We start from the raw sequence: 16364 nt of genomic DNA, 5'->3' as shown, positions 1-16364 counted from the left end.
TTCCATCACTTCACGTGATGGTCCGTAGATGCAAGGATAATTGTTTCGTCTGCTATTTTCACATCAAAATGAAACAAAACTTCAAGAAAAACTACCGAGGACATGACCTCGGTGTCCTCAATGGTAGCTACGGCCATGACCGCGACCCGACGGTTGGAAACTTCTTTAGTGCGGTTTTGGCCAATAGAGGGCTGCAAAGCGAATGTCACCCTGTTTTGAGTGGATGAACGACTGAAACTTTTTTGGAAACGTTATTTTAAGGTAAAAAAAACTCTTTAGTGTTGCTTTAAGTGAACAGAAAAGGACTGGCATATCATATGCACGCAAAATTGGAATTTGGCATATTCATTACTCAACTTTTCACACTGCGTGCTGTTTATGTGCCTGTCTGGTTACCAAAACGTTAAAACAATCATTTTGGGTATACACAGTCACATGCTGTTTACTACATAACTTTTAAATGTTACTAAATACATTTTAAAATGAGAACGTTATGCTCTTTGTTTTAATCAAGCCTTAATTTTCACTAAAAACCAATGAATGCCTTTTGGTTGATCCCTAATTGTATTTTTTCAACAACAAATATAATTGATAAAACCACCATGAACCCCGGTTTGAATACCCATGAGTAAGATTATTAATTTAGGATCTGACACTAGGCTACTGTGACTTTAAGAAGACAGGGTTCTCTCTCTCTTTCTCTCTCTCTCTCTCTCTCTCTCTCTCTCTCTCTTTCTCTCTCAGTTCCCCGCCTGCATGTTTGAAGCAGCAGGAGTGCCAGCAGAGATACGGAGCGATCACAGCTCTGAAGAAGCCACCAGCACGTGGAGGAAGAGGAGGAACAGAGAAACGCAGTGAACGTGAGAAAGATGCTCTCCAGTGGCCACATCTGCACAGTGAGACGGACATCAGGAGGACAGAGAGGACTGAGGAGACAAGAGACTTCAACCTGGATCATTTCTTAATATTGAATGTGTTGTTCTCTGAAAGTTAAACTCCAGAAGAAAAGTTAATAACAGCCTCACCTGCTTCACTGCTTCAGGAGACACGTTGGTAATTTAAACCCTTTCAGCTTTGTGTAATATTTAAAATGGTTTTCAGCTTTGCCTGATGATGTTGTCAAATGGTTTATTTCCTCTGTGCATTATTTCTCTATGCTTTTGAAATGCCAGTGTTACAGACATGATCCTCTCTAACTCTATTTTCAGGTTTTTGTGGGAGCATTTTACCTGCAGGACACGCACAAGACTCGATGAGACAGCATTGAGTATTTAAAATGAAGGAAAGATTGTCTGTTTGGCACATTTAGCAGTCCATATCAAATATCCTGACATGGAGGCGATTGCCGATCGGGAAGCCCGCCTGTGTGCCTCCACCTCCCCGACCCCACCACCACCACCAGCAAACCTTGAACTCAAGCACGGTCACGCGGTCCGTTTCAAGAAAGTGTGTCGAATCGAAGAGGAAAGTTTGAGCCCGTTTCCCGGACTGCCGGCAGGTGTGTTGGAAATGAAGGTGAAAGAGGGCAGCAAAATTCGCAATCTCATGGGTTTTGCCATGACACGTATGCAGGACGAGGCACGCGACGGTGGTCAGACGGGACTGAGACGGGTCGTGTTCAGTGGGTCGGGCCGGGCCGTCACCAAAACCATCACCTGTGCCGAGATCATGAAGAGGAAGATTGGCGGTCTTCATCAGATGACCAAACTGCAATACAAGAGCGTGCGAGAGGTCTGGGAGAGTCAGGAAGGAGGAGACTCGGAGATGACCGTACACCGGACTCTTCCATCCATCAGCATTCTGCTCTCCAAAGATCCTCTTGATCCTCTAGAACCGGGATATCAGCCTCCGGAGACTGTCTGGGATGAGAGAAATGGAGGAGAGGCTTCATGTGCGATGGAGAAAAGATCTATAGACTCATTTGGTTCTCTGGTAGAGCCACAGGCAAAAAGACAGTGCCTATGAGCTTTATGGCTATATGACGACCCATGAAGACCAATGAAGACACCCGGTTCTCATCCAGAGAATCTGTGAGTCTTTCTCTGAAAAAAAATCACATTTTTACTTCTCAGCTGAACTTTTAGTGTAACAGTGAAGAAAAATGTTGAGAATCTTTGATCTTTATGATTTTACAAACTCACTTTCAATCAACATCTTAAAGTTATATATAACTAATACAATTCATAGAAATTAATTCACACATATGAGCACACTCCTGTATAGCTCAGTGGTAGAGCATTGCTTTAACAGCGTAAAAGGTCATGAGTTCGAACACATATAGTGATAATAAATGTATGTGTTGTAATTCATCTTTGGATAAAAGCATCTGCCGAATGCATAAATGAAAATGAAAGTGATATGAGATATATAAGTAAAGTCAGATTCGCAGGTTGCTTGACATACCCAGCAAACAATAGGTGCCATTTGACCATCTAGGTTAACTATAGACCTGGCTATGAGTAGCCCACTACTAGCCAAAATAAACTTGAATTTGGTTACATGTGTTTTTTGTCAAAATTACTTGTGAGCAGAGGCGGTCTTAACATAAAGGCATAGATAGGCGGCTGCTTGGGGCCCCCTACCAGCGGTCATATTAAGGGGCCCCCAACCAACCAAATAATTAACCTTATAACAGAAAAACTAATTTAACCCTTATGTTATGTTGGGAACAACTTTCTCTGTGTTTCAGCAAATGGAATGATTTTTGGTGACAAATCTTATTGTGAGACATATTTTGGGAAAATGCTTTGAACATGCAGTCAAAAACTCAACAATACACTGTGGGCAAATTCACAACCCTTTCGTTATGTTCGTGAAGAAAACATCCACCAAATTAAACTGCTGTAAGCATCAGAATAAATCTGTTAATCAATCTCAGTCCTGATTAAAACTGCTAAATGTTAATTAAAAAAATCCAATTACTCTTTAATTGCCAATGATTTTTTTCAAAAACTCAAAACTGATTTGAGGAAACACACATACTACTTTTACATATTACTTATTTTCAATATAAAAAGTGATTGTGGACTGGATTTTTTTTTACCTTTTATCACAGTCTTGGGCATGTGAAATATTAGTAACAACATTGGCTTTGATGCATTGCTAGTTTTTGTGCAGCATCAGATTTTAATTTTTTCTCCCTCATTTACTCTTCGTTTTTGCCCCATTAACTTATTCTCTATTGGTTTGTGTAGTGCTACACTTTGTGTGTTCTCTGCTTTCCATCTTCATTTTGGAGTAAAAAACTTTTATCGATCTCTTTTATAGATCGGATAGGGGGGCCCCATACCTACCTTCGCCTTGGCCACAAATTTTCTAAATCCGCCACTGCTTGTGAGATGTCTGATATTCCATCATGTAAACAAAGTCAACAGTGATTACAAGCTGTTTGCTTTCATTTATTGATTTATTTCATTAAAATGTATTTCATTTATTTTTGGGCTGTGGTTAGACATCACTGACAGTCCAAATTTTCCCTTGATTAAACACCTTTTAAATTTCTGGCTGGGTGTTAACATTTACTTTTCTTATCACAGCAAATCAAATCTGACCTACAGTAGTGAAGAGAAACAGCCGGATGATGACCCTTTATTATCTTCCTCATTGTTGACAGTTGAACATCTTTTCTTTCAAGCACTTATTGCTGAAATATGGCCAAATTATTTATGCTTATCATGTCATGTAAATAATATTAATTAAAGGTTACAGTCTGCATAATATCATTTTAAAAGTATGCAACATTTTGTTCTTTTGGTTTTTTGGGGTTGAAACCTGAGCATGTTTTCACCTGAGATTCACCTGTTCAGAGCATCACGCTGTACAAACATAAATGTATGTTGTTGTATGTATGTTTTCTTCTGCAACTTTGTGTAAATAAATAATTTGCTACTTGCATAACAGTAAGAAAGAAACTTTACTGCTGTTCAATACTGACAAAACTTTCAGTGTATATAATCCTGAGACATCTGATATCACTTGATCTGTAAACTGAGCCACAATCCGTCTGTCATTTCTGTTTCTTTGCTATTTAATGTCACAGAGTATATGTGTGTTTGATGCTTATCATACATATTTAATCTTTTCTTAAAGCAATCTTCTGTTCTCTTGCTTATGTGGTTTATGTAAAAAGCAGTGAAACATTGTTTGACATGCATAGTGATGACCCTGAGGTGCACATGGGCAACATGACATCAAAAGTTACTCCAAAGAAAATATTTCTGTCCTGCACAAGTGAGAAAGCTTTTGAATCCCGTATATTGTTGACTTTATAATGAAATCTCTTCATGGTACAGTGCATAACAAAATCATAGACTTTTATTCAGATAATTTCCACATACACCTACTTACACAACATGCACCCTGTGTGTATGATGCATGAGATGAGCAACTTCACACACACAAAGAGAGAGAAAGAGAGAGAGTGCGTGCGTGTGTGCGTGCATGCGTGTATATGTGTGTGTGCACGTTTCTGACAGTCACTTCATCAAAATCACGATCTGTTGTTTTCTCCAAACATCCTCACAGATTGTCTCTATCAGAGACTTTCCCAGCAGCATTCATCACTGATGTCTGTAAGGTTTTTCTAACAGAGACTGAGTTTGTCTCTCTCTCTCTCTCTCTCTGTCTAACCTCAGGACGTTTCTCTTGATCGTAATGAAAATCTCTTGAGGCCTGAAAACCACTTAATGCCTTCAATTTATCAAAATGTCTCTGACATGCTTTTAATATGTGTACACAAACACTGCAACGCTGCAATCTAATTGTGCAGATCTGCCGTCCAAATGGACTTTCTGAACGATGAAAAGCAGCACAATGATTAAAGTCTCTCATTTTCATGCTTTTCTCAACCTGTATGGTGTTATTTTTTTGTTAAACACAATAGATTTTATTTATAATGTTCAGTGACAGGTCCATCGTTTATTTGACTGCAACCACAAATATAAATACTGAGCAGTGTGTCTATGAAGGTTACAGTATAAAAGTGTGATCATGCATTAGAAGATGCAAAAGCTGCTATATGCCACACACACGTCAAAAATAAGATAACGACATTAACCACTTTAAATACACTTAATTTAAAATAAATAAAAGCTAAATTCTCTTATAAAACCTTTTGTTTTTTACTGTGTATGTCTCTGCTGAAGTTCTCTGTCCTGTGATGGACACATCATTATCCTTTTTCCAGCAGACTAAATGAATAATGGGTCGCTGAAGCCGGAGCTGCAGGCAGCGAGTGGATTTCGGTTCTGTAGGGTCACAGACTGGGGGCTGTAATCAGAGATGAGGTCTTATCTGTGTCAACAGTTAATGTAAATCACACAAACACACACATTACACAGTAAATATTACAGCAACCTGAGGCAGGCAGGTGTTTGAAATTCTGTGCGGTGTGTGAAAATGCAGATGGATGCAAGGCAGAACTCCAGCAGGAGGAGACAGATAAAGAGAAGAGCACACACATTAACACACTGAGAACTGATCCATGACCCGGTACAGCATGCTTCTGGTTTAACAGGTCACACAATATAAATGATGTTTCCTTTCAATGCCGCCTTATATGTTGCACAGACAGAAGTTTTGTCCTGAAGATGCAAAACAGAATTTATGTGCAGATATACTGTATATAGAATACAACAGAACATGTGTAACATACTTTATAATGTTTAAACGTCTCGGTTATGACTGTAACCTCAGTTCCCTGATATAGGGAACAAGACGCTGCGTCATGAAATGACATTTTGGGGAAGAAAACCAAAGTGTAATTTCATGACACAGTTTGAGTTACCTCGAAAGGGAACATCTCGGTTATAACTGTAACCTCGGTTTTCTAAGATAGGGAACAAGACGCTGCGTCATGAAATGACAATTCGGGGAAGAACGCCAAAGTGTCATTTCATGACGCAGCGTCAGGTTATCTCGAAAGGGAACATCTCGGTTAAAACTGTAACCTCGGTTCCCTGAGATAGGGAACAAGACGCTGCATCATGAAATGACACTTTGGGGAAGAACACCAAAGTGTAATTTCATGACGCAGCGTCGAGTTACCTTGAAAGGGAACATCTCGTTTATGACTGTAACTTTGGTTTCCTAAGATAGGGAACAAGACGCTGCATCATGAAATGACACTTTGGGGAAGAACGCCAAAGTGTAATTTCATGACACAGCTTGAGTTACCTCGAAAGGGAACATCTCGGTTATAACTGTAACCTCGGTTTTCTAAGATAGGGAACAAGACGCTGCGTCATGAAATTACACTTTGGGGAAAAACACCAAAGTGTAATTTCATGACGCAGCGTCGAGTTTCCTCAAAAGGGTACATTTCAGTTAAAACTGTAACCTTGGTTTCCTAAGATAGGGAACAAGATGCTGTATCATGAAATGACACTTTGGGGAAAAACACCAAAGTGTAATTTCATGACGCAGCGTCGAGTTTCCTCAAAAGGGTACATTTCAGTTAAAACTGTAACCTTGGTTTTCTAAGATAGGGAACAAGACGTTGCGTCATGAAATTACACTTTGGGGAAAAACACCAAAGTGTAATTTCATGACGCAGCGTCGAGTTTCCTCAAAAGGGTTCATTTCAGTTAAAACTGTAACCTTGGTTTCCTAAGATAGGGAACAAGACGCTGTATCATGAAATGACACTTTGGGGAAGAACACCAAAGTGTAATTTCATGACGCAGCGTCGAGTTTCCTCAGAAGGTTACATTTCAGTTAAAACTGTAACCTCGGTTCCCTGAGATAGGGAACAAGACGCTGCATCATGAAATGACACTTTGGGGAAGAACACCAAAGTGTAATTTCATGACGTAGTGTTGAGTTACCTTGAAAGGGAACATCTCGTTTATGACTGTAACTTTGGTTTCCTAAGATAGGGAACAAGACGCTGCATCATGAAATTACACTTTGGGGAAAAACACCAAAGTGTAATTTCATGACGCAGCGTCGAGTTTCCTCAAAAGGGTACATTTCAGTTAAAACTGTAACTTTGGTTTCCTAAGATAGGGAACAAGACGCTGCATCATGAAATTACACTTTGGGGAAAAACACCAAAGTGTAATTTCATGACGCAGCGTCGAGTTTCCTCAAAAGGGTACATTTCAGTTAAAACTGTAACTTTGGTTTCCTAAGATAGGGAACAAGACGCTGTATCATGAAATGACACTTTGGCGAAGAACGCCAAAGTGTAATTTCATGACGCAGCGTCGAGTTTCCTCAGAAGGGTACATTTCAGTTAAAACTGTAACCTCGGTTCCCTGAGAATAGGGAACAAGACGCTGCATCATGAAATGACACTTTGGGGAAGAACACCAAAGTGTAATTTCATGACGTAGTGTTGAGTTACCTTGAAAGGGAACATCTCGTTTATGACTGTAACTTTGGTTTCCTAAGATAGGGAACAAGACGCTGCATCATGAAATTACACTTTGGGGAAAAACACCAAAGTGTCATTTCATGACGCAGCGTCGAGTTTCCTCAAAAGGGTACATTTCAGTTAAAACTGTAACCTTGGTTCCCTGAGAATAGGGAACAAGACGCTGCATCATGAAATGACACTTTGGGGAAGAACGCCAAAGTGTAATTTCATGACACAGCTTGAGTTACCTCGAAAGGGAACATCTCGGTTATAACTGTAACCTCGGTTTTCTAAGATAGGGAACAAAACGCTGCGTCATGAAATTACACTTTGGGAAAAAACACCAAAGTGTAATTTCATGACGCAGCGTCGAGTTTCCTCAAAAGGGTACATTTCAGTTAAAACTGTAACCTTGGTTTCCTAAGATAGGGAACAAGACGCTGTATCATGAGATGACACTTTGGCGAAGAACGCCAAAGTGTAATTTCATGACACAGCGTCGAGTTACCTCAGAAGGGTACATTTCAGTTAAAACTGTAACCTTGGTTTTCTAAGATAGGGAACAAGACGTTGCGTCATGAAATTACACTTTGGGGAAAAACACCAAAGTGTAATTTCATGACGCAGCGTCGAGTTTCCTCAAAAGGGTTCATTTCAGTTAAAACTGTAACCTTGGTTTCCTAAGATAGGGAACAAGACGCTGTATCATGAAATGACACTTTGGCGAAGAACGCCAAAGTGTAATTTCATGACGCAGCGTCGAGTTTCCTCAGAAGGGTACATTTCAGTTAAAACTGTAACCTCGGTTCCCTGAGATAGGGAACAAGACGCTGCATCATGAAATGACACTTTGGGGAAGAACACCAAAGTGTAATTTCATGACGTAGTGTTGAGTTACCTTGAAAGGGAACATCTCGTTTATGACTGTAACTTTGGTTTCCTAAGATAGGGAACAAGACGCTGCATCATGAAATTACACTTTGGGGAAAAACACCAAAGTGTAATTTCATGACGCAGCGTCGAGTTTCCTCAAAAGGGTACATTTCAGTTAAAACTGTAACTTTGGTTTCCTAAGATAGGGAACAAGACGCTGTATCATGAAATGACACTTTGGCGAAGAACGCCAAAGTGTAATTTCATGACGCAGCGTCGAGTTTCCTCAGAAGGGTACATTTCAGTTAAAACTGTAACCTCGGTTCCCTGAGATAGGGAACAAGACGCTGCATCATGAAATGACACTTTGGGGAAGAACACCAAAGTGTAATTTCATGACGTAGTGTTGAGTTACCTTGAAAGGGAACATCTCGTTTATGACTGTAACTTTGGTTTCCTAAGATAGGGAACAAGACGCTGCATCATGAAATGACACTTTGGGGAAAAACACCAAAGTGTAATTTCATGACGCAGCGTCGAGTTTCCTCAAAAGGGTACATTTCAGTTAAAACTGTAACCTTGGTTCCCTGAGAATAGGGAACAAGACGCTGCATCATGAAATGACACTTTGGGGAAGAACGCCAAAGTGTAATTTCATGACACAGCTTGAGTTACCTCGAAAGGGAACATCTCGGTTATAACTGTAACCTCGGTTTTCTAAGATAGGGAACAAAACGCTGCATCATGAAATTACACTTTGGGGAAAAACACCAAAGTGTAATTTCATGACGCAGCGTCGAGTTTCCTCAAAAGGGTACATTTCAGTTAAAACTGTAACCTTGGTTTCCTAAGATAGGGAACAAGACGCTGTATCATGAGATGACACTTTGGCGAAGAACGCCAAAGTGTAATTTCATGACACAGCGTCGAGTTACCTCAGAAGGGTACATTTCAGTTAAAACTGTAACCTCGGTTCCCTGAGAATAGGGAACAAGACGCTGTATCATGAAATGACACTTTGGGGAAGAATGCCAAAGTGTCATTTCATGACGCAGCGTCAGGTTATCTCGAAAGGGAACATCTCGGTTAAAACTGTAACCTCGGTTCCCTGAGATAGGGAACAAGACGCTGCATCATGAAATTACACTTTGAGGAAGAATGCCAAAGTGTCATTTCATGAAGTAGCGTTGAGTTACCTTGAAAGGGAACATCTCGTTTATGACTGTAACTTTGGTTTCCTAAGATAGGGAACAAGATGCTGCTTCATGAAATTACACTTTGGGGAAGAACGCCAAAGTGTAATTTCATGACACAGCTTGAGTTACCTCGAAAGGGAACATCTCGGTTATAACTGTAACCTCGGTTTTCTAAGATAGGGAACAAAACGCTGCGTCATGAAATTACACTTTGGGGAAAAACACCAAAGTGTAATTTCATGACGCAGCGTCGAGTTTCCTCAAAAGGGTACATTTCAGTTAAAACTGTAACCTTGGTTTCCTAAGATAGGGAACAAGACGCTGTATCATGAGATGACACTTTGGCGAAGAACGCCAAAGTGTAATTTCATGACACAGCGTCGAGTTACCTCAGAAGGGTACATTTCAGTTAAAACTGTAACCTCGGTTCCCTGAGAATAGGGAACAAGACGCTGCATCATGAAATGACACTTTGGGGAAGAACGCCAAAGTGTCATTTCATGACGCAGCGTCAGGTTATCTCGAAAGGGAACATCTCGGTTAAAACTGTAACCTCGGTTCCCTGAGATAGGGAACAAGACGCTGCATCATGAAATTACACTTTGAGGAAGAATGCCAAAGTGTCATTTCATGAAGTAGCGTTGCGTTACCTTGAAAGGGAACATCTCGTTTATGACTGTAACTTTGGTTTCCTAAGATAGGGAACAAGACGCTGCGTCATGAAATTACACTTTGGGGAAGAACACCAAAGTGTCATTTCATGACGCAGCGTCGAGTTTCCTCAAAAGGGTACATTTCAGTTAAAACTGTAACCTTGGTTCCCTGAGAATGGGGAACAAGACACTGCATCATGAAATGACACTTTGGGGAAGAACACCAAAGTGTAATTTCATGACGCAGCGTCGAGTTTCCTCAGAAGGGTACATTTCAGTTAAAACTGTAACCTAGGTTCCCTGAGAATAGGGAACAAGACGCTGCATCATGAAATGACACTTTGGGGAAGAACGCCAAAGTGTCATTTCATGACGCAGCGTCAGGTTATCTCGAAAGGGAACATCTCGTTTATGACTGTAACTTTGGTTTCCTAAGATAGGGAACAAGACGCTGCGTCATGAAATGACACTTTGGGGAAGAACGCCAAAGTGTCATTTCATGACGCAGCGTCGAGTTACCTCAAAAGGGTACATTTCGGTTAAAACTGTAACCTCAGTTCCCTGAGATAGGGAACGAGATACATCATTATCCTTTTTCCAGAAGACTAAATGAATACTGGGTCGCTGAAGCCGGAGCTGCAGGCAGCGAGTGGATTTCAGTTCTGTAGGGTCACAGACTGGGGGCTTTAAAGGTCCAGTGTGTAGATTTTAGCAGCATCTAGTGGTGAGGTTGCAAATTGCACCCCTCACTTTCGAAGCACATAAAGAAGCCGTCACAGTAGCCGTCACAGGATAAACATGTCATTGTCTAAGACAACAAAGTGACAAACAGCCTCTGTAAAACAGTTTGTCCATTTAGGGCTACTGTACAAACATGATTGCGCAAAATGGCGGCTTCCACGGGGGACCCGTGGTGTATGTAGAAAAGAACAGCTCATTCTAAGGTAATATAAACAATACAGTTCATTTTGTAAGGTTTTTTCTTTATGCAGCAGTGAATACACAGTTTCCTGTATTACTTTGCATTGCTGCCAAAAGATCTTCCTCAAGTTTACAGACTGAACCTTTAATGAAATATCAGACATCTCACAACCAACAGGGATTAAAAGCAATACTTTGCAATATAATAAAATATGTTTTCTGAACTGGTTTTGAATGGAGATTTCTGCTTATGAATATAACTGTAGTGACATGAGTGTCTATAAATCATGAAGTTTCATTGTGAGTAAACTTCCTTTAAAATCTCTAAAGTGAGAATAAGAAATTAATTTATGTATATTGTGAAGTGGCCTGACTGCAGCATTTGCTGAAAATACATTTATTTAGAAAATGCTCAACCTGAGGTCTCTCTCTCTCTCTCTCTCTCTCTCTCTCTCTCTCTCTCTCTCTCTCTCTCTCTGTGTGGTTGAGGGTTTTGTTGTATAAGTTCACTATCTCTCTCTCTGCAGATGGTTTGGTCTTATCTAGAAGAATGGCCGCTGCCTCAGTTTTTCAGCTGCTCTTATCTGAGGATCCTTTAAATGGAATATTTACTGGGCTTCAGGGCGCTTCTCTCAGGATGGGCCTGAGGCTGCACAATCCGGATCTGACAGAAAATAACACTACGACTGATTCAAAGGAAATGAATGAACAGTAAAGCTATGAATATCCATAAAAAGAATGTGCTGAAATTATGCAAATCACTTCAGCTTTGAATAAGAGTGCAAAAAGGAAATGAAAACTGGAGAAATGCAGGTCAGCGCACCTCTGCTCTTGGATTTATCACTGCGGTCCGCCTCGAAAACATCCCTGATCTTACCTTAGCAACAGTTAATGTGCACGGTTATCAGACAGCTTTAACCCGTGTCAGCCATCATCATGTTTTTATCTGCAGGGTTCCAACATTTGCTTCAATTAAAATGAGACAGAAAACACAGCTCCCTTTTACAGGCTCCTTTGGAAATTCATTTTTATAGTACTTGCAAAGAAGAAATAGAAATGGAGCGAATAATGTAGCTGTTTCCAGACCAGTGTGGTTATGTTCACATGCTGATATTCAGCAAGCTGGACTGAGATCAGGGTCGTCTGCAGTGAGACAGAAATTCCTGTGTGTTGAATTAATGGGAGCAGTTGAGGGTGTAATTACAGTGCTGGAGTCAAAGCTGTGAGACACGATAATGTCCACTGAATAAAAGCCTGCCAGAGTTTACACACTGAACAATATTAGCGGATTACACACATCAAACAAACTCTGATTAACAGCTGAAAGGCACGACAGACTCGGAGGGGAATCTGTGATAACTGTACAAATGTCCTAAACTACATAATGGGTGTGTGTGTGTGTGAGGACTGAATACACTTGATGAATCACATACATGCATCCCCAAATCCTGAATATGTTTCAGCTTTGTCTTTGTGTGCAGTAAAATAAATTTTTTACATAACTCATATTAACTTTAACAGATTTGACCAAATATTTTCATACACTTGTACAGCACACGGACAACAGGAGCAGTACCCTTATGAAAATTAACCATGAATTTAATTACAGTTAAATTCTGGCTTGCTCCAACAAAACCACAGTTATTACCTAAAAACTATGATTAATTTCTGTTTAAATCTATTTCATAGATTCTGCCAGTAGTGGGCACTCACACGACACCAGTAATGATGAACATGAAAGTCTATCAAATCTCAATGTGTGTGTTTCTGTGGCCATCTGGTGGTAAAATTATTCAACTCGAGATCTAAAATGTGCATTTACAGATGTTACAGTTTTAAAAGATTTAGAAATGCTAAAGGGGTTGTAAAAGTATTGTGAAACATTAAACAGCTAATTAAATATGTGAAATCTAAATGCTATAGGTAACATGAAAATAAGACCAGTAAAGAGAAAAATATAATCAAATCACAATATAGAATAAATACATTTATATAATACATTTATATATACATTTTTATATAATGCATTTATAGACTAAACCAAATAAGAGTTTAAATAAAATGTAATTAATTAATATTTAAATTAATAAAATCAAATAAGTTTAATAATTTTCTATTTCTCGTTTTAAAAGACCTGCTTAAATTAAATAAAAAAATTGATGTCTGTGTTAATATACTTTTTTTATGATTTTTAAATTATTAGCCTATACATTTGCAAATAAATAGTTAGATAGCAGTTTAAATTTTATTTATAAAATGTGAACATATCATATTTACACGTCTTCAATTTAAAATTAAAGTCCAGACATATTGTTTTAATTATGTTTAAAATGTTTTAGCTTTATAACTGAAGTAAATAATCCTTTTTTCATTAAATACAAAATTTTAGATATAACAAAGGCAAATGCTTCATCATAACACAGTATAACCAAAAAGTAGAAACATAAATAAATAAAATTATTTAGAAAAGAAAAGGAGAATAAATAAATACAATTTTGAAATCAAAACTTAAATAAACTTAAAAAGAGAGTAAAATAAAGGGGAAAAAAGGGCATCACAATAAATCACATAAAGATCAAAACGGATGACGTCAAAGTACCGCGAGAGCGATTCGAAATTAGACTTCTACGTATGAATACTTGACTCGCTCTCGCGGTTCTTTGGCGTCATCTGCTTGTCGGTCTTTGCAGCGCCGCACAAAGTTGAACAAGCCTGATCCTCCTATTCATAATCCCGCCTCTTTCTCTGCGTCATCTCAGTTCGCCGTCTGTGTTTGCGTCATCACTGTGCGTCGTGTTCTGTTTCCTTCAGTAGTTTTGTCCTCGGACTCCTCGCACTGATCAGTGATCATGTTTCCAGCGGTACTGCGCGCAGGATTAAGGAGTTTAAGCCGAACACGAACATCATACACAGGTGAACACTAACATCTGACAGATTAAACGTTAAATATCAGTGGAAGTGTATGAGGTGACCTCACTGTTACAGTGAAACGTGTCAATCTCCGTTTGTCCTTGTCACGTCCCATGTTGTACTGTACATGTCTGTTCTTTCACACACGTACATGCTAAGCTACAATAACCTGGCATCTCATACCACCATTATTTAGTCCCTCATGATATACTTCAGCTATTCCTGTATTTGACTTTTGATTTATAGATGTGTCCTGTGTATAGATGTAGTCAGTAAATTGTGTGACTGTATGTTGTTGTTCCTGTTTAACAACTGTCAGTTTTTTTCTGTTTTGTAGCTCCTCTGGCTGTGAGATGTTATAGTCATGCCAAAGCTGAAACAGATGAAGAGTTTGACTCTCGCTGGGTGATGTACTTCAGCAAACCAGACCTCGATGCATGGGAACTACGCAAAGGTGACAAACATACAGCTAGGGTTGCAAAAGGACCGGAAAGTTTCTGGTAAATTTCCAGAAACTTTCCATGGAAGCTTAATATGGGAAATTTTGGAAATACTCCAAATTTGTAACTAAAAAGGGGATTATTGGGAATTATTTGGAAATATAGGGAAATTTATATGAACTATATCATATACAAACATAACTAATTATTTTGTTTGGTCATAAGCAGACATGCATGCAAGTAGGGCTGCACGAGCTTTACTGAAGAGATGCACATTCCTATAGCTTGCAATTTATCATGCATCCCTACATGCAAGGTGATACAAGTACATGCAGGGGGTGTGGCCTCAGTGGCCCTGTGCATGTGACTGAAGAATGTGCAGGGTACACACTGAAATTGCATTAAATCTTGTTGTTTTATAAACAAAATTATGCTGCAAGATTTTTTTTAACTACTTTTAAGTTCCCTGTTATAGGCAACTTTTTTAAATTCCCAATTTATTCCCATTAATTCCCATATATTCTCGTTAATTCCCATGGAACGTTTTGAGCCTTAAAAATTCCCAGAATTTAGCAACCCTGGATACAGCAAAACACAAAACTGATTGCCAACCTCAGATATTAACCTGGATGATTTTCACATGACACATTCCATGAGAAAACCAACCTGAGATGCCCCATGCTCTCCGTGATGATGATGATGATGTTTTTGCTTTTCTTGGCATGGTTTCTCTTCAGGTATGAACACACTGATTGGTTACGATCTCGTTCCTGAGCCCAAGATCTTAGATTCTGCTTTGCGCGCCTGCAGACGCTTGAATGATCTGGCCAGCGCCATCCGCATCTTAGAAGCTGTCAAAGTGAGAAAACTAAAGTTTAGACTTTAGACTGTGTGTTGTCTTATTGTGTGTGTGTGTGTGTGTGTGTGTGTTAAGTGTAATTAAAGATAAAAAAGTCAATTTATTAAAAAGTAAATTAGAAATGATATCACAGAAGAATTTTAAGAGGTAATCTGATTTCATGATGTGCATTCAGTCTTAATATTTACTATTAATTGACTGCTGTGGGGCTTTTTGAAAGTCATTAATGCATTTGAGCTCCGAATGATAATTGTGCGACACTTTGAGTGTCAAATGTGTACTATTGTGCATTACTCACTTTTGTAATTCACTGAAATGTTGCTTCAGGATAAATCAGGACCTCATAAGGAGATCTACCCATATGTGATCCAGGAGTTGAATCCCACACTGAAGGAGTTGGGAATCTCCACTCCAGAAGAGCTGGGCATTGATAAAGCATGAAGCTGTTTGCGGTCAGGTAAAACTTAATTTGCTGTTGAATTAAGAGTTGCTTTGAATAAATATTTACACTGTGTCATAAAATTATGAATGTAACACCTTACCACACAATGATCCACTATAGCTGATTGTTTGCATCAGAGTTTACCTCATAGCAGCAGATAGTTCAAAGCTCTGACAGCTTTTGATTTTAAATGAACACAGCTACCTGCCACACAAGTAAATATATTGATTTAAAATACTTAATTATCTCATAAGAAAAGAAAACCTTTTGTGAGAAAAAACAGTTTCCGGTTGGCTTTAAATCAAGTTATGTTCAAACAGGTTCAAAAGAAAAACATGGATTTTGGTTTAAATATGTGTGTTTAATTATGCATATTTACATTAGGGGTGCACATTGTGCACAACATATTGTTTTAGCATCAACATCGCAATGTGCACATCTTAGAACACGCTGGAAACATGCTCTGATCTTTGTCTTTCTTTATATTTCAGGGTTTTTTGACGAGGATTCTACCTCACCACTTACTGTGTGATTTTCAGGAAGTCAAACTTTTTTCTGTCTGTATAACATTATGGACCCAATAAACAAAACTGTACTGAAAGTGTGAGAGAATGTTTTAATGTCTAAAGTGGAAAGAGAAGCAAACACAGATTTATCTCACATCAGCAAAACATTGAAAGTCTGGATGTATTTTAATACTCAAAGTTTTCCAA

The 16364-nt window shown here is 39.0% G+C and overlaps 2 protein-coding genes across 3 annotated transcripts; both read left to right on the top strand.

The window, feature by feature from the left end:
• The first annotated feature begins 707 nt into the window (after window positions 1–707).
• On the top strand, window positions 708–5267 carry rpp25b (ribonuclease P/MRP subunit p25, b). Of its 2 annotated transcripts, XR_008636734.2 has the most exons (3): window positions 708–1053; window positions 1209–2030; window positions 3537–5267. XR_008636734.2 is itself a non-coding variant. In XM_055175083.2 (2 exons), exon 2 carries the CDS (start codon window positions 1333–1335, stop codon window positions 1963–1965), a length of 633 nt encoding a protein of 210 aa, XP_055031058.2. In that variant the 5' UTR covers window positions 708–1053; window positions 1209–1332; the 3' UTR covers window positions 1966–5267. The 2 variants fall into 2 exon arrangements, 1 of the variants encoding a protein (XP_055031058.2); XM_055175083.2 differs by having other exon boundaries at window positions 1209–5267.
• An 8485-nt stretch (window positions 5268–13752) lies between these two features.
• cox5ab (cytochrome c oxidase subunit 5Ab) lies at window positions 13753–16252 on the top strand. Its single transcript, XM_073853897.1, has 5 exons — window positions 13753–13913; window positions 14248–14364; window positions 15088–15209; window positions 15537–15666; window positions 16143–16252. The coding sequence occupies exons 1-4, from the start codon at window positions 13850–13852 to the stop codon at window positions 15648–15650; spliced, it is 417 nt and encodes a 138-aa protein (XP_073709998.1). The 5' UTR covers window positions 13753–13849; the 3' UTR covers window positions 15651–15666; window positions 16143–16252.
• Window positions 16253–16364: the final 112 nt, after the last annotated feature.

This window comes from Misgurnus anguillicaudatus, chromosome 15 (genome assembly GCF_027580225.2).
Source record: "Misgurnus anguillicaudatus chromosome 15, ASM2758022v2, whole genome shotgun sequence".
Classification (NCBI taxonomy): domain Eukaryota; kingdom Metazoa; phylum Chordata; class Actinopteri; order Cypriniformes; family Cobitidae; genus Misgurnus; species Misgurnus anguillicaudatus.
Note: the sequence above shows the minus strand (reverse complement) of the source record. Positions and strands in the feature narration are given on the sequence as shown.

Coding starts and splice junctions, on each gene's coding strand:
- rpp25b (XM_055175083.2), top strand. CDS start 1,333: ATGGAGGCGATTGCCGATCGGGAAGCCCGCCTGTGTGCCTCCACCTCC.
- cox5ab (XM_073853897.1), top strand. CDS start 13,850: ATGTTTCCAGCGGTACTGCGCGCAGGATTAAGGAGTTTAAGCCGAACA. Junction 14,365..15,087: donor TGCATGGGAACTACGCAAAG/GTGACAAACATA, acceptor GTTTCTCTTCAG/GTATGAACACACTGATTGGT. Junction 15,210..15,536: donor GCATCTTAGAAGCTGTCAAA/GTGAGAAAACTA, acceptor ATGTTGCTTCAG/GATAAATCAGGACCTCATAA.